Below are 27,547 nucleotides of genomic sequence, written 5' to 3' on the forward strand. Positions count from 1 at the left end.
GAAATGTCATAAATTGTCTTGTTTCAAAATTGGGACGAAGATTTTGTTTGGTTTCTCTACTTTGGGAAGTTATATTAAGAAACTAAAATTCAGTTGATATCGATTTGAAATTTACTGGACTTCTGTCTATATGAATAATTAAGAAAATATACAACCGGTCTATCGCCTTGGATTTTGTGCTCAGTTATTGCTGAATTTAGGATAGCAACTTATTAACAGAGCTACCTTTCGATGATTTCGACTTTCGCATTAAGTTGTATGAGTCACCAACTTTTAAAACGCCGATCAAACAATTAAGGTAAAGTTCTGCCGCCAGGTATTTCCAGAAAAGCAGAACACCGCTATAAGAACACAATTCTGTGTGCAGGATTTAAACTATACAACCAGTAAAAAGTGAGGCAGTAACATCGCTATGTTGATGTTCGGCTTCAAATTAAAACATGTCCCCTCAGCCTCCTACACCGTCGACTCGCAACGTCTGTAGATTAACCTAGTCCATGGCTAACTGAAAGGCCGGACATACCGTATGTTTGATTAGCGTGATTACAATTGTCGGCTTGGACCGTCGGCTTTAACCGCTGACGTTAATCAGTCATGGTTTATGTGTTCCACGTCATCAATCTATGCATAGCGGTCACGTCTGTGATTTATATTCCATGCTGGCGATAAACGTGTCTACACAGTGGTTAGATAAGGAGATCAGAAATCGATAGTTATACGTAAACTGTTTGGAGCGGCGCTTGAGAACATATATAACCTGGTGGATGGCGTAAAGAGTTATATCACAAACAAGGTAGATGGGTCTCAGACCGAGTCTCATTAACCAATTCAGACAATAATCTGCTTTTCAGCCGATCCGAATTTTCTCTTGTGGAAGTGAAAAGAGACACTACAAACAACTATGGTTACGCCGAAATTCAGATTCCTTGTTTCATAACAAAATAGTAATGACAAATGAACTATAATGTTAAACTTTAAAAATATCGTATTTCTTTAGCTATGACGAGGTGTAGGCACCATGTCGTTCACTAGGGCGGCACAGACTGCCCTTGTTTAAAGATATCGTACAATGATTCACAATTCATCTGGTCCACTGGTTACACCGTTTATGTGTTCTTTGTGGTTATTAAGTGTATTTTGGTAACGTGCAATGTGATTGATATAATATCAACTCCGTACCAGACTGCCAAGCCTTTCTAGCTATAGCTTTTGAGCCTCGTTTTGACATTTCCACAATTTCCAGATTTCCGTTTGTTAGGGCTTGCTGTACGACAGAGCACGCTGCACGTCGTGTTTGCAAGGATTACAAGCAGCGTAGTGTTGCAACATATAGATGATTAGATGTATCATATAGTACTGATTAAAATTTATATATCCATATGAATGAGTTGGTGTCATAATTCTGGACGGACGGAACCCAGTCAGCGGGAAACGGGACTGCTGTGTAATCAATATTGATAGACACCTTATTTATTACAACATATCCACAAAACTGTCTCTCATGATCATATTCTAAATTCCACTCGAATGTAACCAATATCACATTGTTGTCTCACTCAAAAGAGCCAGTACGTAAATATAATGAAAATGCATAATCGATTTTTACAAGGAAACGTCTTTACGTGCCATTTACTGAAGTGACAGAATGTGGCAGTTCTAGTTGACTATATACAACTGTATTTGTTTTTTGTGGAATTTTGTCAAATATTTCAAAATGAAGATATAAATTTGAAAAAAAAACCACTTAGAATATAATACTTCACCGTCACTGTCACTGTCACACTGGGACTTGTCTCTGGTAGGCTTCCGAAAGACGAGTGCTGACAAATGTCAAATAAATCAAGCAGGAAATGAGGTTTCTTGGTCAGCGATGTAGGCGGGGTTAATAAATGGTCCTCATTTATCTGAAACTCTCGTTATATCTGGCAGCTTTATCATTGACTTCTGACGTCTGAAAAACATGTGTATAGCATTTGGTTGTGGTTTTTCTGTGTACATATATTAACGTAAAATTTTTGACTTTGCAAGTTGTTATGTAAAAATAATTGGATGGCAAATGATTCTGAAAAATGAAGCAAGAAAGCAGACACAATCAGAATCTCGTATTTTCACACCCAGATATAGCCGTTTACAGAGTGGAAACCTTCAAATTATTACATGCAAATCTTTTATCCATATTTTTTGTGCTTCTCCTAAAACACAATTTAGCACGAAGAAAACTGTATATAGCACTTATCCCTCCTCGTGCAGTACTAATACTGGCAAATAATCCATACATGCATGTTTGTTTGTGGCTAACCTTGAAACAAAGACGAAATGGTTATTCCATGGGGATATATCTGGTAGTGGAAGTTTTGTCTGCAGTGGCACCGACTGTTTTCAGTGTTTGGTGACATGAAACCTACAACCTTCCTTTGCTGTGACCCGTGAAGATTCGGGTTTGAGTTTGTCTTCAATAACCCATGCTTGTCGTAAGAGGTGGCTAGCAGGATCGGGTGGTCAGGCTCGCTGACTCGGCTGACACATGTGAAGGTATCCCAATTGAGTAGATCGATGCTAATCCTGTTGATCACCCGAGTGTGTGGTCCAGACTGCTATAGCTAGAATATTGCTAAGTGCGGCATTTAACTAAACACCTTTGCTCCGCTTTAGGAACATGTGTATTGAATGTTTGACTATTTATTATGTGTCTTTTTTTTCAGCAAACTGATAAACATGAAACACCATTACCTAGTTTCATCCAGTGACGATGCCACTTTTGTCAGCTTGTTGCCAATGGTTAACGACCTGTATATTCTGGCCTTGTCTTACCACAAATTCCGTAATTTCTCCTAAACGCCAGGACAAGGTATGGGATCAGTAATCTCTGGCCTTGTTAGTTACTACAGCTTTGGTTTAGCGAGTGAGTGAGTGAGTGAGTGAGTGGGTTGGCGGGTGGGTGAGTGCCAGAGAGTGGGTGGGTGGGTGGTGAGTGAGTGGTTGGTTGGTTGGGTGAGTGTCTGAGTGAGTGAGTGAGTGGGTGGGTCGGTGGGTGGATGGGTGCGTGTGTGAGTGAGTGAATGAGCGAGTGCCTGAGTGCCTGAGTGCCTGAGTGCCTGAGTGAGTCAACTTGCCAACTGGTCAGTTGTGTATGTTTGGGCATGTTTGTCAGCGCAACTAGTGTGAGACGAGTTTCTAGGAAAGCGGAAAGTCGGTGGTTCGATCCCTGTGAAACCAAACAATGTCACTCGAATAAACCCTGGTCATCCCGGAGTGAGCATGTGTGTGGATGAGATTTTCCTGATTAAACTACGTAGTGTCGCAGTGGGCTAACACGGCTTTGATTTGTGTTCTTACAAGCAGGCGTGGCAGAATCTAGGCGGGGGATTTTATGACACTTCACGATGTTTTTTCAACCCTCTGCATGTGTAAAACTGGTGATGATGTGATGTTCTTGCCGCACTCAACGTCATTACATCTGAATGCCAGCTGCCTGAGTGTTGAGTATAGATCAGACAAACATCACTTCAGTTGTTAGTCGTACAGTCGGTGCTGTTTAATTAACCCGTGTAATCACCTGATGCCAGTGAGAATCAGCTAACCAGTAAACTGGACTTGCAAGGACATCGATTCTCGGAATTGAGGAATCCATAATTCGCACGGAAGCCATGCTTTGTGACAGATTTTCTGTCCGCGTATACACCCAATCTTCTTATAAAATATTCCTAAACCATGACAATTACACTTCGAACCTTATCATTCGTTTTACCTATTTTCGATGTACCAAAAACTGTTCTAACAGTTATATGAGTGAATTTAGTTTTACTCAGCAATATTAACAATAGGGGTCGACTAACTGATGTCATCGTATCCTATCGTATCGTGTATTGCTCATGCTATCAATCACTAGAATATCTGGTCCATATAGCTAGAATATCACTGAAGGCAAAACAAACAGAATACAAAATATTACAAATACGTGTATATGTATTTTGCTGCTCCATGCATACTCTGTTCAACAACCAAACACTGCCACTATAGATCTTCTCCTGACATTCATTTACACGTATTTGACCTCTACTTTAGGCCTACATTATCTCTACAATCAAGCCCAAATATATAACACAGGTACTTATGCTTCAATAGAGACCTGAGGTAGACTGGGTATTGGGTATCGGCTCAATGGGAAAACGTTCTCAATTACAGATTATGAGATGATACGGTTCATTGGCTATCATTGTCCTGAATAGCGTGTCAGAGTCGACATTGACAGTATGAATGATCGCTCGCGTAGCACACGAAAGTTATTTCAGCGTTTTGTGCATTGAAAATCGAATAAAAGTTTGTGTTGGTCGACATGTGGAAAAGAGGTTAATAGCGACAAGGGTGGCAACGAAGTATACTGAACAGCAAAAGAAACGCAATTTTGGAAAATAATGAAATCTCATAAAAGTAAGCGGTCATGTTTATGTCTTCTATTTAACTTCTAACTTGACAGAGTTGCGTTTCTTCTGTCGTATGTAGTTATAGGAGGTGTAGAGTTATTCAAGATAGAAAAACAAAATTTGCGAATCTAATAAGCAGTTATTCAGGATTTTAATCATACACACACAATGCTTCATTTTCATACAGGCTACGTACAAAAACCTTGAAATATTGATTCAGCAAAACAAGAATTCACCTCAGCAAAACAAGAATTCACCTAAAATGAAATTTGTTTTGAAAGATATGTTTCTTATACAGGGACAGTAGACATGAAGTTCAGGTAGACATGGCTGGGGTCTTGATGAATTGTGATGACAAATTTTACATGTATTGTTCGAGTAACATTTAGGAAATTGGGACGTAAAATCTTGAATAAACTTTATGGATAACAACTTCTTTATTTCATGAGTGAGACGTTTCGATACAGATTCTTGTACCTGCTTGACAACGGCACAAGAATCTGTATCGAAAAGTCGCACTCACGAAATAAAGAAGTTGTTATCGATACGCTTTGTCCAATACAATTTCAGTTGGGTGTTTTGCTAAATGCCGCGACAGCGCGACATACCACGACAGAAATCAAATCTGTAATCGTTTAATCGGTAGATCATATCGGCGATGTGGTTTTCTGCACTAAGGTATCCAATACAATTGACATAATGTAATAGACACAGGCGTACGGGTTCACCGATGACACATCAAAGGATGGTATACAGTGGCTATACACTATATTGGGGATAACGTTTTGTACGTTGTCTGGTCATTCGTATAGCATATTAGAGAATTCGTGCATTATGTTCTGAAAGGGTAAGTGAGAGAGTGGGTGAGTGAGTGTATTAGTTAGTCTTTAGCAATATTCCAGTAAAATCATGGCGGGGGACAACAGAAATGGGTCTAACATGTCGTGCCCATGTGGGCAATCGAACGCCATCGACGTGACGAGCAGACGCTTAAAACACTAGGTTACCCCACCCCAACATTTTTGTCTGAAAGAAGTATGACACATTAACACCAAAATACACGTAAACACACACAGAAAGGCAAACACTCTCATACACACACGAAGGAACGCACACATCCACAGACACTTACACACGCACTCCCACGCACACACGCACACATACACGCATGGATACACATACACAGAAATTCGTATTTCCACTGACGCATAAGTCGTTTGGGTGGTCTGGTAGCTATAGTGCTGCGTGACAAAGAAGGTCTGGGTGCGATAGTGAGAGTCAAACCTTTAGTTTAAAAATTTTCTTCATGACACCAACACATTTTAACCATGAACGATAATTTATACTAGTTCCTTCGTCGGTGAATGGACGGGATTTGACACTGTTTTCAATATTCATACACATTATGGTGTTTTCTAAGGTTACTCACACAACGCAGACCTCCCAAAATGCAAATAAAAATAACGCACTAATTACTTGGGCCATGCTGGTCAAACCTAATTAATGAATGGTTTGGTCAACAATTTGATAAATGCGGAGAACAACAAGGAAGTAAGTGGATATCCTTGTCGACTACTAATACAGTTTCAAAACAGTATATTACACAGGTTATTAACGGTTACAATCGCCAACATGGCCCACGTCACAAGTCATACCAGATAATCTGCATAACCGAAAACTTGATTTTTTTCGTAAAATGTTTATTTTGAGATATCAAAGTATTTTTGTTACATCAATAAATTATCTGATCATTATGTACACCTATGATACAATTTGTACAATAGTGCGTAGATAGTGCGGTGACAGATCCTGTACAACATGTCAAACAACAATGGCTCTATATTCTACATAATATCACACTAGTGGTTCAGGAAATTCATGGCATATAAAATAAACAGTTGAAAGAAGGCATCGGGTGTCGTGCTTTGGACACATGGATTGTAAACAACAATATTTTATCAGTCATATGGTTCTAAAATATTGTGTTTAAAGTATCATCAAAAATGAAAGATGGAAACAGGTGCTCAGTTAGAACACTTCTGGTGAACAATGAACCCAGACTTTACTGTACCAGACTTTACTTTACCAGGATTGCCAGATTGGGATTAATGGTATACTACTCAAAAGAAGTAAGAGATGACAACATATTTCACATTGCTATAGTTAGATCGGACGTTCTTTAATTTCTTTGAGTATAATAAAGTTCTGAAAATAACCATAACGTGACCGCATTAAACAAATCCGGATTAATGAGAATTAATGATAGTGTGTATAGATTCCATGCAAACGAATGCAGTACAGTTGTAGAAGCTGTGAGGTGTGACCGTATCAAACAAATCCGGATTAATGAGAAGTAATGATAGTGTGTATAGGTTCCATGCGAACGACTGCAGTACAGTTGTGGAAGCTGTGAGGTGTGACCGTATCAAACGAATCCAGATTAATGAGAATTCACTGTGTTCAAATTCTACTTTATATTTTTGTCAAAGCGATTACATTTATACCTAAGATATCATAATATGTATAAAAGCAATGGGAACGGTCTCCGATAAGGAGATAATCGTATTATGTTATCATCATTGCTGAAAACCCTTAAGCCACTATATCCCTCAACAAGCACGTCGGACGTACACGCCATCCATCTACATGCTTCATACACTGAGTACACACGTCCATGAAACCAGTTCCTACCGATCGGGTTTCGAACCCATAAATATTCACTCCGCATAGCCGTGACTGCATGACAATGCCAAATACACACATTCGCAAACGCCATGCTTAAGTTCCAGAGACAATAGCAATACTCAAAAGGCACTTTAATTTCCCAGAGTTTAAAAGGAATGTTAGCTGGTCGATGGTCACTTGTTCTTTGGAGGAAAGAAGCTAGAAACAATCAAGGATTGACCTTGACGAAGTTAAGTAGCTCGAACCATCGACAAGGCGTCAATTAATTGCTGTCATTCTCATCGATCTAGTGGAGGATGGGAAAGATGCAGCCACGCTGGTGCTCAAAAATCCATACTGACATTGTAGGCGGTGACAGCTAATTATGTTCTTGGCTGCATTTGCTCTTTTCATGAGGTCGTCACAGTCAAGCCTCAGTCAGGATAAACAATGGTCTTCACTCTGTTACAATATATGCCTAGGGAAAACTAAGGGATAACATGAAAGGACAAGTGTTCCTTTAGATTTTTTCCAGCGTTTCTTCATGAGCCTTGTTTCGCATAGCTTATGAAGAAACCTGAAAAACAAACAAGGGAATACGTATGCTTTCATGTGACAGCATATTGTCTTCTTCAGAATACATGTGCCTTGTTTTCATTACAATTTTTCATTAATGGACCCGTTCCTATTTCTTTGACATACTGCGAATATATTAAAATTTGTGAAGAAACGATTTTTCAATGTTTCGTCTTTTAGCCTTAATTCAATTAACACACGCACCTTTATTTACAGTGTAGTAGAACAGGGACCATAATCTCGGATACAAACTCAACCAGCGGATCCAACCAACAAACTGTCGTTGGGAAAAATGAACCTCAGACCACTGCCACCCTGTTTTCCCATGGAAGAAAGTACATGTATTTTTAAATGTATTTTAAAAATGTTTTTCAGCCCATGACACATTATATTTAACGTGAACACAGACGTGCTTCGGGTAACTCATGGCAATGCGTCTAAAGGCAATCTGATGCATCACATGACAACAGGATAAACATAACATCCAATAATGACAGCGGAATACTGACGGTAAAAGGTCTACGTGTGATTGTTAATGCACATCTCACGATATGTGGAGTATCACAGATTAATATCACAGACTGTTGAGCGTACCTATGTTCCAGTGTGAAAGTCAACACGCTTCTACTTATCTGTGACCACACGGGACCTTCCCATCCACCCTGCGTCAAGTGCAGGTTGAGCTGAACCCTACTCCTTGCTCCCTCCTGCAGAGAAGGTAATTTAGTGTTGCGAGTTTGTTTCCTGTTTGAATAATTAACTTGCGTTCCTAATGCGTGTGAGTATATTTAGCTGTGACAATGGGATTCGAGTATGTAGGCGTGAAACAGAGATCGCAAAGATTTTACAAAAAATGAATACAGACTTAATATTCAAAATCCTGAAAAACGGCTGAAAACCATTAAACTGCATCTTAAAATTTCTCTTAGTAATGTCATTTAATATCGAAGGAGATGGGTTCTGTATAACTTTGTGTAGAACAGAGGGCAGCTGATATACTGTACTCCAAAGCAAGGTTGTTAAACAAACCCTTGTCAATAGCTGCAATGTGCCAGTTTGTAAATCCTTCACGATCCCCGGGAATCAGAGTGCATGCAATCCTCTTTGTGCAACCAATCGCACTTGAGCAGGCATTGCCCGCATAGGATCGAACTATTTATGTTAGCATTGTGACCCTGAGGAGCCTTTCATTGTGGTTCGACCACCATGTAGATATCCACATTAGTAAATGAACAATATATTGTCCAGTACTTCCACAATGGTACTGTTCTTTCAGGCTGATTACAAAACCTCATGACGTGTGAGCATAATTTAAATATTTTCATATTCATCTGGATCTTTTCGAGAATCTTAGCCAAGAAAGACTAAGAACAGAGAATTGTATTCATCATATGTGACTCATATACATGTTCGCCTCCCGATCTGAAACAAAGTACATTTCCGTACATATGTAAAAAGCTTGTCTTTGGAGGATTGTCCGTATAAAAATATTATTGAAAGCACTAATACCAATCAAGGTCAGCTTACCAACTGATAATCCTGTCACATGCACAACATATTTGCATCTGTTTGGTAGGGATCCACGAAGGCACTCAGGAACACATTAATCTTCTTGGTTTGAAATAATCCGTCCAGCACCACCCATCTCACATATCCCGCAATAATTAATACCGTCTCTCTCTCATCAGCTTTAGCTTCTGTTTATAGATATCATAATAGCCAATGTTTTGGACCTTAAAATCAATGGCTGGCAAGCTTGGCGGTGTGAGGGGACTAGGGATTCGATGATCACTTTGACGAAGGTCCTCCAAACTTACACTGGATCCTTTAGAAATTGGTTCCAGACTTTTGGAAACTGGCTTTTTGGGTTTAGGTCTAATTGCTCTGGCACGACCAGGCTCTGCCAGAGGTGTTGTTGTCATAACGACGATGGGGTCGTTTTCCTTGTATATGTCGTCCACCCACCCCTGCAGCTGCTTCACCTTGAGGTCCGAGTCCAGTTGCTTCTTCTCCATCTTCTCAAGCCTTGATGTCAGCACTGTTTTCTCAGACTTCCGGTTTGTCACCTCCATGTTCCTCTCAACCAGCATTTGCCGAATACGTCTATTCTCCTCTATCAGTTTCTTGTTGTTGCTTTCTATTTCACCAACATGGTCTCTTTTACTTTCCCATTCCTTCTGTTCCCGCTCCAGTTCTCGTACTTTCTCATTGAGGGAATCAAATTTCATATTCATTTCGAATGTTTCAGTTTCAAGTTGTGATATGTAGTTTGATTTTCGTTCCATCTCTTCTTTCATCGTTTTCATCGTTAGTTGCTCGGTAGTCAGTTTTTCACGAAATGTTTCAGCTTCACTTTCTGCTGAAGCTGCTGCATTTGCAAGCTCTCGTTTCAAGTCTTCTATATAACTCTTGTTATCTGACTTTTCACGCTTGAGTTTTTTGTTTCCTTCAGTCTTCTTCTCAAGTTCATCATTCAAGCTTTTCACTTTTTCTTTCATGTCAGATATATCTTTTTTCAGTAGTCTCAAATCTGCATTTTCAGCTTTCAATTTTTCAATTTCTTTTTTCAAACTTTCAATCTGATTTTGAAGGTCTGTATTCGCTGACTTTCTTTTCCTGAGTGTATCTTTCAAGTTGAATATCTCGCCATCTTTTTCTTTAACTGTTTCCTCAGCCTTACCCTTCTCAGCCTCAAGGTCTTTGAACTTTTTCTGGAACTGTTCAAACTCTTTTGTGATATTATTCAAATTTTTGCGGACACGTTCTAACTCAGTCTGGCTCAGTTTCAAGTCGTTTTGAATTTCCTTATCACTTTGGAGAGCTTTTGTCAGCTCTTCAAGCTCTCTACTTTTTTCACTTAAATTCTCAGTCAGTGCTGTGTTCTCAGATTGCAGGTCAACAACTTTCTTTTCAAGATCGGAAACTAAAGTTTTCAGATTATCATAATCGGAGTCCAGCTTTTTGTTCTGGTTCCGGAGATCCCGAATTTCCTCATTTTTCTTTGATTCGGTGGCACTGAAAGCTTTTTGCAATGCTTCAATATCTGACGTGAGTCTGTGAACTTTGTTCTCCAGATCTGTCTTTTCAGTTTTGAGTTTCTGGTTATCCATCCATAATCCTTGGTTCTCCCTGTCCAGCTTCTCCGACCTTTGCAGTAGTTGTAGGTTTTCCTTCCTAACCTCCTCCACATGAGACGTCTTGTTGGCATCCAAACTCTCGATCCTGGCACGTAAAGTTTTATTTTCTTCAGACAAGTTGCCTACATCTTTCACAAACAGCTTTGCTTCATCCTCCAGCTGCTTTATCCTTTTTTTATAAGCAGCTTCTGCTCGAAGCAAACCATCCCTTTCGAGCCGAATTTGCTCATAGGTTTCCCTCCTATCTGAATCAACAGAGTGTCTTGTTTGCTCATAGACTTTTGGCACAGTTCGGGAGGTTTCTTCCCTTCCCGTATTGTTCAGAGTGTCTGTGTTCCGTTTTGGTTGAGATAACCCCTTTTGGGAATGTAAAGGCACTGGATCATCTTTCATTTCCTCGTACCGAAAAGTATTGTCTCTAGGGGTAGGCACGTCAACATCTTCGTACCTTGAGGGCGAAAGTTTCCGAGGCCGAATACCTTCCTTTGCTCTCTCTTGTGACACTAAGTTCGACATATTACGATCCGGTCTGTTCCGGGGCCTGCTTGGTCTACTATCGTTCACAGACACACCAGACTCAGATCGTTTTCCTTTAGACATATCAACATATCTGTCTTCCTTCTTTGACTTGGAAGAAGGAGACGCTTGAGCAGGTTTCTCGCCTTGTTTGTCATTTCTGTTACTCGAACCTACCGAGCTGACAGACTGTTTCCGAACCTCCTTACTGGACTTCTCTTCGTCAACTTGCTTCGTTGGACTGGGATCCCGTCTTGGTGAGTCGCGCAGGCGCTTGGAAAGAGAATCCGAGAAGGCAGGCTTTGGTTTGTCGTCTACCCTGTTTGTAACTGGAGCAGGTGCTTTACCCTTGGATATTTTACTGTTGAGTGCACTCAGAGCCGCTTTGGACGAACTCTGTTGTGAATTGGTTGAACCTTGAGGTTTTAATGTACTGGCAGGAGGTACATTGGCAAACTGATTATCATTACCCCCTTCGGAGGGTTCCGGATCTTTTGAGCTTTTGTTGGAATGACTGTCAGCATGTTTAACATTCTTTTTACCGTCCTTATTCGAAGCCTTGACCTTCGATTCTGGCTCAACAATCGGTATCTCAATATCACCCCTTTTTATGCTGTTACCCTTGATAGAATCAGCCGGTGCAGTGTCAAATGTACCCTGCCGAGCAATTGTTCCCATCTGCGACATTATATCACAGTAATGTTTCACCCCATTCTTGCTTCAACACACGATCACAGCCAGCAATCGTTAGGATCTGAGCTTTGGACCGCCTGCCATATCGTGTCCCAGTCAGTCTGAAAAAAAATGAAGAACAATATTGAGCTGATCGATCACACCGTCGTAAAACGGTCCACTGTCTGGGGTAATCAATGACATGGAGATAAGTTGGATTACGTGACACCGGGTAAATACCCTCGGTTGGTAACCGCCTCGTGCGTTGTAAGATTAACTTGATATTGGGCAGTTCTCGACTGGTGAGCCATCATATAAATATATAACCAAACTGCGACACGGGCATTGAGTTAAGGTTATAAAGAAGCTGATTCCACGTCAGCCTCTTTATTTCTACGAGGGGTATTTAATAGTCTGAACAAACCAAGTATCGACAATCACGCCATCACGCTCATATAGATGCAATAAATCACCTTGCTGGTCTTTTTCAATGTCTCAAAGTTAGGGTACCGAAGTGGATGGTCGTCACCGCAACAATTCAGTGAGTGACGTTGGCGAGTGAGTGAGTGAGTGAGTGAGTGAGTTTCAGTGAGTACGTGAACTTGGCAGCTGGTCAATTGTGTATGTTGGGGCATGTTTGTTAGCACAGGTAGTGTGAGACGAGCGTCTGTCAAAACGGAAGTCGCCGTCGAAATGCCGCAGCGTTCTAGCAGTATCACGTCGGGGGACACCAACATAAGCTTCACACATCGTATACATGGGGAATCAAACCCGCCGCTTCAGACGAACACTTGAACCACTTGGCTATCCACTTATCCGCTTGATGCAGGAGAGGAATAATATGCGACGTGATGCATATTACATTGATAACTTTTATGAAATCCACAATCCCGTCTCTGACATATCAAGGAAATAATCCCGACGTACGATGATTCGAACCAAAGATCACAAATTTCTATAGTGTAGTTAGCTTTTCTGCAGACTGCACACTGTTGGCATGGCCGTTACCAATGGAGCGAAACCAAATTTCCAAGTGTGGTTCGTTCCTATTATTGCTGAATAATGTTGATTGGTTCCAGTACATACGTGTCAAACCTCTTTAGCGTCAAAATAATATTTAACTCAGCTGAGACAGATGTCAGTGTATACAAAGCCACCTAATGTAATAACTTACGTGGAATGTCGATGACATATTTCACAATGCATGTGTGAGGACGGAAGAACATGTCAGGTGGCCCCAAACTTGCATTCGGATCTGCACATGCTGTTTTCCGTGACTGATTACATTACACGCACTGTATGTACCTGCCTTTTACTCGTGTGATTGACAGTGTGAATGCACGTTCATTAATTGTAAACAAACACTGCAACACATGTCAACGCCTTATTTCCATGGCAACTTATGATCAAATATACTAAACAGCTACTATTTCGTGTCGAAAGTCATTCTGCTTGGTGCAGTGTGTGTGTATGTGTGTCATACATATTCAGTTTTAAGAATGATTTCTCTGACGTATAGATGTTCTTGAAATGGTGCGGGGTTGTAAGGTGCGGGTGTAAATTACATCGAACAATTCAAGTAACTCAGTACAGGCACAACACCACGGAACACAGCTACAACACCAACACAACACATGCACAACACCAACACAACACATGCACAACACCAACACAACACATGCACAACACCAACTCAACATGTGTGCACCGCCAAACCACCAACTCAAAGAGATCACAACACCAACTCAGCACTACCACAACACCAACTTAACACAGCCACAACACCAACTTAACACAGCTTCAACACAACTCGACACTGCCACAGCACCAACCCAACACAGGCACAGCACCAGCTGAACACTGCCACAACACCAACTCAACACAGCCACAACACCAACTCAACACAGCCACAACACCATCTCAACACAGCCACAACACCAACTCAACACAGCCACAACACCAACTCAACACAGCCACAACACCAACTCAACACAGCCACGACGCCAACTCCACAACAAGACGCTAAACGTTGCGTGATATTTAAATATTGACTACATTTCCGTAAGGTCATCTCCGTGATCAAACGGAGAGAACATCTGCCTGTTGAGCATGGATTGGTTGACTTGGTTGATTATACCGTTTTTGAGTGGAGTATACATGGTTCACTGCGTCATAGCAGTTTAAATGTTTAGCGCCATACAGCAAGCAAACGACAAGCAGGAGCAATATACGCGTGCAATGACAATCTTGATAACGACGTTAAAACCCGTGTCATTTCACTACGTCATATCATCGAGCTCTTGTTTCAAACAAGACACCGAGTTGCACACAACCTATCAACCTAAAGAGCAAGGGAATATATACCCCGAACAGTAACCTCAAGCTGACAAGCCGATCGACTTACATGTCTGCTGCTAGCATGGAACAATCTCTGCCTCTAGTATTCAAACTAGTTTGACTTCTTTGACTGATCTAATGTAGAAATTGTATAACGAGGTTACACACATACAGTTTCAGTTAAATTAATGCTACAGACGCGCAACGGTGAAACAACTTGACATTAACAAAAGACATGTGATATTTTCAGTACTTGCAGTGTTCTAACGAGGTTGAAAAAACACCCGTAACTCTTTTACTACTGAAACTGAATAAGAGAATCAGTGACAGTTAAGAAACAAGGAAGTTGCCAATTTGACTTACAACAAAGAAAAGCCCTATAGAATCCATCTAATCTTAGAAACCATTGACCAAGGAGGTGTAGATGTCCGTAGTTATGTATAGGTGCTTACTATTAATTGCACACCTACGTTTGATGGCAGCTAAAAGGGAAACAAGAAATAGTTTTCTGATGTCGATGTTTTGTATCGTGTATACAAGTGTCTGAACTGTTATATGCTTTATGTTTGAAGTGTCCCGGGGCTGTTTAGCCCAGTAACGTTTTCTTAACGTTTTTAATATTACAGGTCTAACCCAGTTTTAAAGTCTATATATTAATCTGTTACACGTCAGTTCAATCAGATCGAGGCATATGACATATTGCCGGTCTGTGGGGCGATACTGAACAAACTCTGCGGGTAACAACTGTTGTTTCGTGAGTATGGCGTTTCGGTACAGCCTCTTGTACAATTGTCAAGCATGAATGTGTATCGAAACGTCCCACTCTCGAAACAAAAGACGCTGGTGTCGATCCAGTTGGTTGAATATTGTACTTCCCACCGTCTAAAATGCCACTCAAAGAAACTGTGGGGTGGTGCTGATTTCAAGGTTTGTAGAGTCGGAAGGGTGAATTACCAAGTATAGCCTAGAGAGTGTGAGAATGCAGGAAGTCGGTAGGTGTAATACAACAGTTGACTGAGATGCGCGCTCTAATTGCTCAAGTTCATTACTAGTAAGTAGGGAAAACGTCTTGGGGTGTTAACGGTTTTATACCGTAATGTAAGTTACGTACTGTTCTACCCTTCACCATATATAACCCTAGCAGCGCATCGATGACTCCTTAAGGTCGTTAAACACGTTGTAACGTACGCCTCCTAATGTATCCAAATGTATTACAGCGAGAGGAGGGTCTAACAATGTTATGAAACAAGAACTGTAATAAAAAAGGGATTTAACATACACGGAAACGTTACTCTCACTGTAACAAAGAAGTCGTTCATCACCCATATACCATTCTTTACTGATCCAACTTCTAAATAGCTCTCAAAGTAGTTAAAAGGAATGATATTTGTATCAAGAGAATGGAGGGTACAGATTTGTTCAGCCAGTTTGTATGAATGTACTCTTGTAGGGGCAATACGCGTTAGGATGTCAGTACACAGTGAAATACTTTAATATCACAATACACAGCATAAATACTGAAACGGAAGGCACAGAAAATCACACCTTGTTCATCCCCACAGCTTAGAATGACGCAGCATTCAAAATCAAGTTATACAAAGATCAGTTCTCCACGTACCTAGGTTCTTGGTCAGAGACAGAAGTATATTCCATCAGTAGCTGCTACTGCCTATATCTACTACACCCTGCTGCCCCCACCCCGACTCCCGGGGGACCAATACCAGACCCACAGCAACACCTTTCTCACGAGCACAAGGCACGCACTGTGTAGATTAGAAGATCGCGTGTGAAATAGCTTCCACTATAAATACTGCCCGTTCCAAAGTCAAAATATTTTCCGTGTAAGGCTTAGAAAGGAACAATTGTGTGTTCCGCTCTCGGGTAAGTCGATACTGCCCATAAATATTTGATGTGTATCGTAAATGGACGGAATAACACGACAGTGAGGACGTGTGGATTGGTATACCAAACTGAGTAGCCAGAGGTTTGCTAACATGATACTGCCACCGAGTTAGTGAGTGAGTGAGTGCCTGCGTGCGTGCTTTCGTGCGTGCTTGCGTGAGTGAGGTCGCTATGCTTATCCGTTTTTTTATCATATCGTGATTAGTAAACTTACAATTAGGTGATTACTGATCTGTTTAATTAGTTACCTGTGAACGCAAGCATGTAGTTAATTAGAACCTGTTAGCTTATCATTTAGCATATACATTCACTTTATGATATTTTTTCTCATTTTTCAATGTAAAGAAATTTAGTTCACTTGGTTTAATTACATAAATTAAGCAGAAGATTTCTTTGGTGAAACTAGACATAGTATACGCACGTACCATTGGTGCACAGGCGTGCTTGTGATCTTAATCGGAGCTGACTGTAGATTCGAACTCGTCACTATACTGAATGCACGCGTACGGCTTCAGACCTAGGGCTTCCTATTAGTCGCCTCATATCATAGCATTCTTCCACTATATACAAACCTAAAACAAACGTACCTTCACTAGACATTGTGACAACCGATCCACGCTTTAGTATGCGGATACAAATACACATGAGATAAGACAGGTAACAATGAAGTCGCCCACTTCTGTATTGATCCGCTTTATCATTGCAGTTAACGAGTGACCACTCTGGTTCGTGAATGAAACCAGAAAGGTCGCCACTAAGATGTATGCGTGATACACGGTACGTTTATTGTTTTATTGGTAGCATACCCGTAGCATTAGATGTTCAGGATCACAGGTACAGGTTCATAACTGCGGGTATCAGAGTGTACTACAGAAAACTGTCCTGTGTACGGTCACGGCCTGTTTGTTTTCCATACATGTATACCATCCTAGAGACCAAAGTGTGAATAATAACAAAGTCCCTATGGAGGATTATGGATGAGCTGTTCTAATTACATGAAGTGGGTGAGTATTGAACCTGATTGGAAATACTGGTAAGCTGCCTTGCCCATACATGCGTAGGGATGAGAAGGTAAATATAAAACGTCAGCGTTAAAGAATAAATACTCTATTGTCTGGGAAGGGAATTCCAAAGACATACATGCTTATCTCATAGAATAAAAAAAGTGAGAGATATTATGTTAAATCAATAGTCACCTGATAGTTATTCCTTTGCCTGCATATAATACGTATAACTTAAATAGTTTGTCAATATTTACTATCATTTATATTGAAACCAATAGATAGCAACAAAGTTAGCCTCTCAAAGACTAGTGTTATATACCTGGTTTAATCATGACGGACACTCCCCGGCGCGTGTAGGATCTCAGCACGAGTAGCTGTGAGGAGGAGAATGATAGGAGCAAACAGGCCCACTACCTGTAACTGCTCTTAATGTCAAACTTGAGAGATTTGTTGTTATATACTTCATTCTTGAGTTGCCTTTCCAAAGCCTTTTATGGAGACAGTCTGAGTCAGTTTACATCAAGGAAGTAATCCGTATTGATTATGCGTGCATTAGATTCTGCACTAACACTCGAATATATTGCCAGTAAAAAAAAGCTTTTGACTCTTGAATCAATATACATGAAGAAATTCTACATTCTACATTGACACTCGTGTAGATAATGAGGCGCTGGACATCTCTTTGTTTAATATCTGCTGTATTTTGAGGTAAAGTGTACACATCTGTTGAAATATCCGTTTGTGTTGGCTGTCATATATGGCAGGAATCGATTACTTATCTCTGCAAGTCCAAGGTCTTGTTTGCGTCCTCTGTTTGTTAAAAACCGAGGAATTTGAATTGTGTATAACCGCTTGCTTGAGTGCATGTGTGTGATAATTTCGAAGAGAGTGGTCGGATCATTGGTACCACGAAGGAACGTATACAAGACTGTCAATATTCAATAACAAAACGTTGAATAAATGTGTCTGGTGTAGACGAATGGTTTAGCACAGTTCGGATAAAGAACATCATCACGATTTCCTAATGGTTAAATACGTGTCTATTTCATATCGGAATTGCAAGGTCGTCTAGTTGGGATTTCCATCTTAACGTGCATTTCCAATTACTCACGATATCGTACTTGAGGAAAAAAACCTCCCAAAACAAACAAAAACTCCCCAAAACAAAAAAACAAACAAAAAAACCAAACAACAAAAACAACAAAACAAAAGAGCAAAAAACAAAAACCCAACAAACAAAAAACAAAACAAAACAAAAACCCAAACAAACCAAAAACCAAAAACCAAAAAAACAAAAAAACCCAACCCCACACCACCCCCAAAGATAAAAAAAAACCCAAAAACCAAAAAACAACAACATATGATCGGGGTATATTTTACATTTAATAAATGACCTTCAAACGACTGAAAACAATTAACAGTAAGGATGATTTTGTTATTTCTTATCATTATTTTAAGTAGCTAGATGTGACTCAACACAACAGGAATTAGTGATTTGAGTTCAACGCTCCTCTTGAATAGTATTTAAATTATACTAAGGAATGCTATCTTTAGGAAACTCGAAAACACCAAACACAGTGTTGCAAAACACGCATCTCCCCCGAACTGCCAGCTTTTGTCCGAACAACAGATCAAAACATCTGAAAGTCAACTTACTGAACACGACGAGCTTCAACCAAATCTGCTCATGGATGAAGCAACGAGTACGAGATGGCATTAAACATGTATCTCCTCTCTGTTCTAGCACATTATTAACATCCTATATTGGCGAGAACCACTAACTACACATGACAAGCACGTTCCCTTTATGTCGTTACCACAATCGAACAAAACTTACTTACATCACCATTTATCTTGGAACAATTGTGGAACGAACAAATATAACTTTAATCTCTCTACACCCGTCGTTTAAATCTAGTCATATCAAGCAATAGAATAACAGTCGATAACCTTAAGTCAATTAACTCGACAATCCTTAACTGCTATAGAGACTAACTGTCATCCTTACCGACATATGTAACGTCAGACCGCTCCGCTTGTCTCGAACCCGGATAACACGACATATTACGACGAGAGTGGTCGAAGTCTAAATCTTATGATGCAGCAGCACTATGTTGGTCTCGAATCTTGATCACATGTTCGTATACCGAGAATCTTCAGTTAACGAGTTTTCACGGTACGTCAATCCACAAGAGTTAAAAAACGTCAGCACCCACGTGTATATTTCCATCCACCCATGAATAAACAATCCGACATATACTTCACAGAGCTGCACACTCCGACAGCTAACAACAGCATCAACCAGCACGAGTCAAAGATAAATTAAAGCAATCAATTATAGAAAGCCTTCATAGTAAATCAGGTCCGACTATTGAGCCGTGAGGGGATTGTCCTCTCGCCCAGGGGTTGGGCGTTATCTTTGTAGTGCCACGATATAGAAGCTATAATTGTCTTATAAATACTGCTTCAAACACTCGCCAATGATAGACAATGTTTGTATATAGTGTGTGAACCATGGGGCCACTTTGAGGGCGGGCTCGAGCAGTGACTGTCTCTCATTCTGCTGCGGCAATTTGATGAGAAGGAAGGTAAACACCCGGAGGATATCTCAATGCGGTTCTGTTGACATAAACATTATTATCTGTTCTCGAAATTGGTAATACACCGTGCAGCTATTGAAATATTACTGTTGGGTCATCTGATAAAATGAATTATGACCCGACTCAGATTAATTTCTACCTATTCTTGGGAAGTGATTAACAGGGAGAGAATGAACAAAGTTTCGGACACATTTTTGACGTTATTTACGATTGCAAAGTGTAAGCATTTCAGACTATGCGATCACACATTAAACAATCTTAAACCCACCAAAATTCACTAGTGATATGGGTCGGTGGGGTAGCCTAGTGGCTAAAGCGTTCGCTCGTCACGCCCGGGTTCGATTCCCCACATGGGCATAATGTGTGGGACTCATTTCTGGTGTCCCTCGACGTGATATTGCTGGAATATTGCTAAAAGCGGCGTAAAACTAAACTCATTCACAGATTATAACCAGCATAACTGCATAAAAAAGTAAATGTTTCTCGGGCACATATTTTTCAAAAGTGACGAGGGCTGTAGGACCTTTTTAATTTTTGACAGAAAAAAAAATGTGACGATGGAAGAACACATTGTTATTTGTTTCACTCAGAAATACAGCTTGGAAAGTTTAGCACGTGTAAATGAGTTTCAGCCGATTCAGTCACACTTGTTCTTACAGACACTCGTGATTTTTAGTGCACAAATGGATGATCAGGGCGTGGCAAAGTCAAAATTATTTAGAAAAAAATATGGAAATAGAAATTACGCGCACAAATGAAAGTGACGCCCCGATGCCCGGGAAACATTTTACTCTTTTTATTTAGTCTTAAGCTAACAGATCGGTATTGTATGTTTACATTACACGTTGATCAAAACACGCACCTGCCAGGTTCTTAACATGCTCTGTTCAGTTTAGTCGAGACAGATTCACTGAAGTTCACAATAAAAGCTTTATCGACAGTGTAATCAGTAAATAGGGTTATCTGTGGTAGCCAGGGTAGGTAGGTATAAAGTAAAGACGACAGTAAGTCACAAATCACTCCGTGGATGACTGATGCATACATCGTCTCTTTACTCAAATGTTATTTTTTATGTAGCACACTGGCAGCGGTACCTGTGCCAGCTCGTTGTTTAACAAGTGTCGGAGAACCAAAAACAGCCATGGCTACACACACTCATATGTGACAATATCAGACTTCTACAAAGACGTCGTCAGATCCTTTTACAGAATCGGGCGTCCCAGATGTATTCCTCAAGTTACTGTCCGTGGGGTTCCTCTTCATACACAATGTCTAAAGAACATAGTAGTTTGACATGATGGAACGCTAAGGCAGCGTCAGGCGACCGCCATCACTGCAGTTGATTAGATGGTAGTCGATGGAACTGACAACATGATACCATATATTTATCTTAAGATGTGATCAGACGTCAACAGATTGTTAAAACCGACATATGTGACATACAAACCATTACACACATTTCAACAAAGACACTTTGCGTGCCAGGTCCGACCCCTGATCACCAGGGTGCTCATATTATCAACCCCTGGTTGCGTGGCGCAGTCTCCAACATCTGAGACTGTCATCGTTAACTACCATTACTAGCTACGTCATCTCGCTCAATCGAAATCATTAGTAACATATTTAAGTCACTCTTGTCAATACTCCAACAATATCACGGTGGGGAACAAGAGGAATGGGCTTCGCAGACTGCACCCATTTGGGGATTCGAACCCGGGTGTTCAGCGTGGCGAACGAAGGCTTTAGCCGCTAAGCTACCCCACCGCCTCCAAGACAAGAAGAGTGAGTTTACTTTTAGCAATATTCCGACAATATCACGAAAGGGCACATCAGAAATAGACCCCACTCATTGCACCCAGGTGGGGAATGGAACCTGGGTCTTCGGCGCGACGAACGAACGCTTTAACCATTAGGCTATCCCACCGCCCCTTTGTAACACAGGACCATTCTGTGTAAGTACGCCACGGTAATGTCGCGTGGACAGTGAGCTGTTAGAGATTAGCCAGGTGTCTGTTGCCACACTCGTGACAGGTAAACATAACTCTGATTATGATCCTAGAAACATAACCTCGACGTATTAAACCGTTAAATCAGACTAGGCGTATCAAAACGTTAAATCAGTATGTCCTGCTACTGGTTCCTCAAAAATATATAGCAAATGCATTATAAACTATTCAATATGGCTCCATACATCGCTCCTGGCAGGCATTTAGTGAAAATAGGTAAAATATATGGACAAAAATATTAGATACAGAACCATCCCATGTACATGAAACATCGGAAAGAAAACACGCAGTTTTGGATAGTGTCAGCTGATCAGGTGACCATGAGTCAAACTTTCTGGCATGTGTAATTACGGTTTTAGCATTTTTATGTCCGTCGGTTGAAATCGGTATCATGATTCTTAGTTAATTTTGTTTTTCTACGGTCAAAAGAGAAGACAGTATATATCAAATCTTTATGACGTCAAATGCTACTGAATCAAATTTTCAATTAACGAAAATAAGTATCTCGTGAATACTGACCAACGAGAGACTAGAGATAATTACTGACATAATGTATAAAAATAAACTGCTCATCAAATCCCGTTTCCAAGGTAACCTCGGTATTCGATGATCACCTGTCCGCGTTCATTATTTGCTCAGTGGGAAGCCTCTGCAAACGACAAGGATGCTATCAATTAGCGGACAAAGAACACTACAGCAGCATGTGAAATATACATCAGGAGTCGCGGAAATGAACACCAAAACAATTAATGAATTGCATTCATGACGAAGACACTGGACACTCAACCACTGAATCACGACATCATCACTGTTTTATTTGTATTGCGGCGAAAATCACATGGATTTGATCGTTTGTAATGGACTAAACTCTGGTAGCTTCAATGCTTGAGTGACGTCGCTTGTCGTCTATATTGATACATACCTAGGATATATAATGTTCAAAGTTTGTAAGTGTGGACATTGTCAGTGTTGTAACATTAGTCACATATATAGATAAATGACGTCCATTGTACTGACCAGAGTGTGGTAGGTGTATGGGAAATGTCCATTAAACGTCACGTATATAACTTGTACCATGAAAAATCCGGGATGTTAGCAATGCTATGGAAGATAATGACTACACGTTGAAATTAGTAATGAATTACTACATAAATTCGGATCTTGAAACTAGTGCTGAATTACTTTATAAAATCCGATCTTGAATTTAATTCTCATATAGAAACTAGTACTGAATTACCACTGTAACATAAATCCGGATTCTGAAACTAGTACTCAATTACTTTATAAAATCCGATCTTGAATTTAATTCTCATATAGAAATTAGTACTGCATTACTACATAAATTAGGTTCTGAATTGCGACACAAAATCCAATCTTGATATTAATTTCGATCTTGAAATTAGAACAGAATTACTACATAATTACCAATCTTGAAATAAAAACTGAATTACCACATCAATTCGGATCTTGAAATAAGAAATGAATTACTACATGAATTCCGATATTGATGTCAGAACTGAACAACTACATAAATCCGGATCTTGAAATGGGTACTGAATCACGACATAAAATCAAATCTGTTGAAATTATTTTCGATCTTGAAATTAGAACAGAAGTACTGCATAAATTCTGATCTTGAAATAAAAACTGAATTACTACATAAATTCCTATCTTGAAATTAGTGCTGAAGTACTTCACAAATTTCTCTCCGGTTACGTAGTGATATCCACGGTATGCCCGAACACAGCTGTCCATACAGTTGACAAAACCGGATGTTCTCCAGATTGTCTGTCAGTTGAATGCACAGAGAACATTCAGGATCAGTTTCTCCTTCCTCTAAGAATGTTTGAAAATATTCTAAATCATAAAACACACTTTTCACTCTTAGATATTGTTCGGAATCCTTATTCACGTACATCCGAAAACTGTCATTTTAGAAATTTTCTATCAAATTTATGTTGTTTGCTTTGTGTTTTGAAGTACTATATTAAGGAGTATTGGAGTTGTCTTAGCGCTGAGACAGTTTTGTGAGAATGGCTGACGGGCCTTTTGATGGGGTTGTGTGAGGCTGTACGACGATCATTAATTGCCTTTTAACACCTGATAATCGCGGAGTGGCAAGGGCATCAAGTACACCACTCTTTCACCTGGCGGAGTATAGGTATTTCTTGGCGTATGACCGTTTGGTAATGCGCTGGCATAATGACGTCCCGTAGGTATCACCGGTATGATGGTATATCGCGGTCATTTGGTACATCACTGGTATTGTGATATATTGCAGTAATTTGGTACATCACTGTTTTTCATCATTTGTATAGCATGTCACTGATATATGGTGGTCATTTGGTACATCACTGGTTAAATATATCATCGGTTCCTTTCATATTGCAGCTGTTTTATCGTGGTAACCTAGAACATATAACTGATATTGATATAATGCCCGACAAGTGTTACGTCACTACTATTAATATGCATCATGGACAACTGGTAGAGGAATGGTTTATAGTGTATAGTATGTAATAAGTATATATCATATAGGTATAATGATACATGATGACCAGATGGTACTATACAGGTAGGACTAGTCCACTAGTATAGCACTGTCATTAATCATTGTGGATATCTAGTAGGTATGAGAAGCATTACGATAAATCGCAGGTATCTGGTCTATCACTGGTATTATGGTATGTCACGCACAGAGGGTATGTCAATGGTATTATAACACAATATAGTACAAATTATGTATTTATCATGCTATCATTTTCAGCATGAATGGGGGTTTAGCAATGAGGGTATGTCAATGGTATTATAACACAATATAGTACAAATTATGTATTTATCATGCTATCATTTTCAGCATGAATGGGGGTTTAGCAATGAGGGTATGTCAATGGTATTATAACACAATATAGTACAAATTATGTATTTATCATGCTATCATTTTCAGCATGAATGGGGGTTTAGCATTAATATATCACGGTTAGTGGGATATGAGCCAAGAGTATGCTAATCGTTAGTGAGATATCTTTCACATTTGTGACATCTAGTACTAACTGTTGTACAAAATGTGTCAGTGTTGCTACAGTCCATGTCGGTATATCTGCCCTGGGCGAAGTAGGTAGGATTGGTGTGACAAAGGATTTCCATGTATGTTATATCTTTGTTCGTGTGTGCTGAATGCGACTGTTAAACTGTTGTGGTTAGATACTTGTTTGTTTGCGGTTGTGTTTGCAATTGTCAAACTTAGCTTGGTGAATGAATGTATATGCACAAACTGTACATTCACATTCATATGTATGTATGTATGTATGTATGTATGTATGTATGTATGTATGTATGTATGTATGTATGTATGTATGTATGTATGTATGTATGTATGTACGAAATGCATTAATGTTCGTTTGTGCAAGTACATTCATTTAAATTCGCATCTTCAAGTGAACCTTGACAGTCGTAATCTTAATTATATGCCTGTCTGTCTGTGAAGATGTGTTATGTGTACTTGTATGTCATCAGAGAAGAATATAGTGTGCGTAATTGTATGTGGTGTATTTTAGTGCGTTCATATGTGTATGTGCGTGCGCGTAGGTATGTGTGTCGTTGTTGTAGGTATAAACGATGTAGAGTGTGAGAGACGTATGTGTGTATGGCGTGTAGTTTTGTGACTGCAATATGTACTTGTGTGTTCACTTGTGTGTGCATTACCCAAGTGTAAGAGTTACTTGTTAGCCGTAACATTTAGCAGCACAAATAACTTGACAAGTACGTTGATAATAACCGACAGGTGTGTAAATGAAAGGAGCTGGTAACCCAATGAAGATTAAAATCAGACAACGGTAGAGTGCTTCAGATTAAATTACAGAATATGAGACAATAAAAAAGTCGCCTGCATTTCATTTATTGACTTGGTAGATAGCTTTAAGTTAAACAGTTTGACAAGTTCGCAGAACAGGCCAATACGTTTTTCGTCACGAATCTTTAACTCACAAGACCCCGCGGGGCCGTAAAGGGTTAAGCATGTTTGTAAAAACAAAACATATTCACGTTACTATAACTATTAGACAAGTCGTAACAAAAGACTTACTTCTTCCAGCCTGACGATAATGTGTGGCACCTGCACGGAATATCCTCCTAGTGGACGCTGGGCTTAAACTGTGAAATACTCCAACACAGACTCGGAGCCCAACGCCATACCGTTGTCACGTGACAACACAGCCTGGCCGTTCAATCCGTCAATACCACAATGCCCCGATAACAGATATGGTGGCTTAGGCTCGGCGACTGTAGCCATTCTTTCCGTTGCTTATATATCATCGAAGCCGCTCCCCATGACCGGATATGTATATAACAGAGAGATCTTACCCTGAAAAACACATTGCCACCCTCAGAACAAAACAACCCTTAGATTAAGCCCGTCTGTTAACGCGCTTGCATGTTATAGCGAACAAACGGCTTCGATTGTGGACGGGTTTAACTGATTGTTGTGCAGAGATTCTAAGGGTGTTTATAAAGCACTTGTCGCCTGTCATGTCCCGTTGGCGATCTACTATTGATAAAGCATTAGGACGAACACAAGTCTGTGTCCGATCAGACAAAACTCAAAACAGAAAATCATTCTTAAAAGGGACCTTGTTGATAACCAGGCAACATCGGCTTTGTGCTGCAGTGTATGTACAACCAAACATCATTGTATCGAAGTTGAAGAGTCTTACACAACACTTCGAATTATCCGAGATTCGACTCACGCGTGAAATGATGCTCAAAGGTGGAATACCGAGGGACCATGGTTCTACTTCGAGACATCAACAAGTTCGACACAACTGTGTTAGACCGTGTGCCACCCATCCTTTGAAAGTAAAAATCTTTCATTTCTGCAAAACTCTTATTACTTATAATAAATATAATAAGTGGTTATGATAACTTACAACTGATTAACTTTGACCTTATACGAAGATTCCTTTCCTAATTTCCTTGAAGGAACATGAAATGGTTTGATTTTTAGGCGTTTATTGTTTTAGAATATCACCTAATTCCAATAAAGGTTAATAAAGTCAAAACAAGCCATCTTTGTGCGACCCAAATAGATGTATACAATATTCCCAGAAATTATTGAGAAAATCTTTGTTTCCTAACACTGATAATATAATTTTAAAGTTAGAGTTACACTATGGTGTAAGGTACTAAATATGGGAGGCAACTCTTGTATGCTTAAGAGTAAACCTTACTGCATCAAAAGTTATTTCCCCTGATGGAGCAGGTAGCTCTTTATTGTCATGGCATATTTGACAGCAAAAGAAAAAAGGAAGTTGATTCTAGATGATTTTGAAAGGGGTATGACTAATGCAAAAGAGTTAGGTGGTGGACATGACGTTCCTGTGTCAACAGTATCTACGGAATTGACAAAATATTCAGTTAGGAGTGGGGACTGATCATGAGCACAAGATAGGCAGCTAGGGAGGCCACGGAAGTACAGTACTACTGTTCGCCAGCGACTTCTGTCTGGTTGTGAGAAGGAGAAAATTGAAAAGCGTTGAGAATGTAAGAAGAAGATGATTAATAAGGGAAGTCCTAAGGTATGTACTGAAACCCCTAAAAGGAAAACAAAGACTTAACACAAAAGCACAGCATTCCCAACCCACTTATGAAAAATGCATAAAAGGAAATCCCTTTAAACTTGTGTAGATCTAGGGATCACACAAATCCAGATTG

The 27,547-nt window shown here is 39.9% G+C and overlaps 1 protein-coding gene across 1 annotated transcript; it reads right to left on the reverse strand.

The window, feature by feature from the left end:
- Window positions 1–9,264: 9,264 nt before the first annotated feature.
- On the reverse strand, window positions 9,265–26,056 carry LOC137284279 (uncharacterized). Its single transcript, XM_067816032.1, has 2 exons — window positions 25,923–26,056; window positions 9,265–12,111 (listed from the first exon to the last, which is right to left on the reverse strand). The coding sequence occupies exon 2, from the start codon at window positions 12,002–12,004 to the stop codon at window positions 9,329–9,331; it is 2,676 nt and encodes an 891-aa protein (XP_067672133.1). The 5' UTR covers window positions 12,005–12,111; window positions 25,923–26,056; the 3' UTR covers window positions 9,265–9,328.
- Between the last annotated feature and the right edge of the window lie 1,491 nt (window positions 26,057–27,547).

Source organism: Haliotis asinina, chromosome 5, assembly GCF_037392515.1.
Source record: "Haliotis asinina isolate JCU_RB_2024 chromosome 5, JCU_Hal_asi_v2, whole genome shotgun sequence".
NCBI classification, from domain to species: domain Eukaryota; kingdom Metazoa; phylum Mollusca; class Gastropoda; order Lepetellida; family Haliotidae; genus Haliotis; species Haliotis asinina.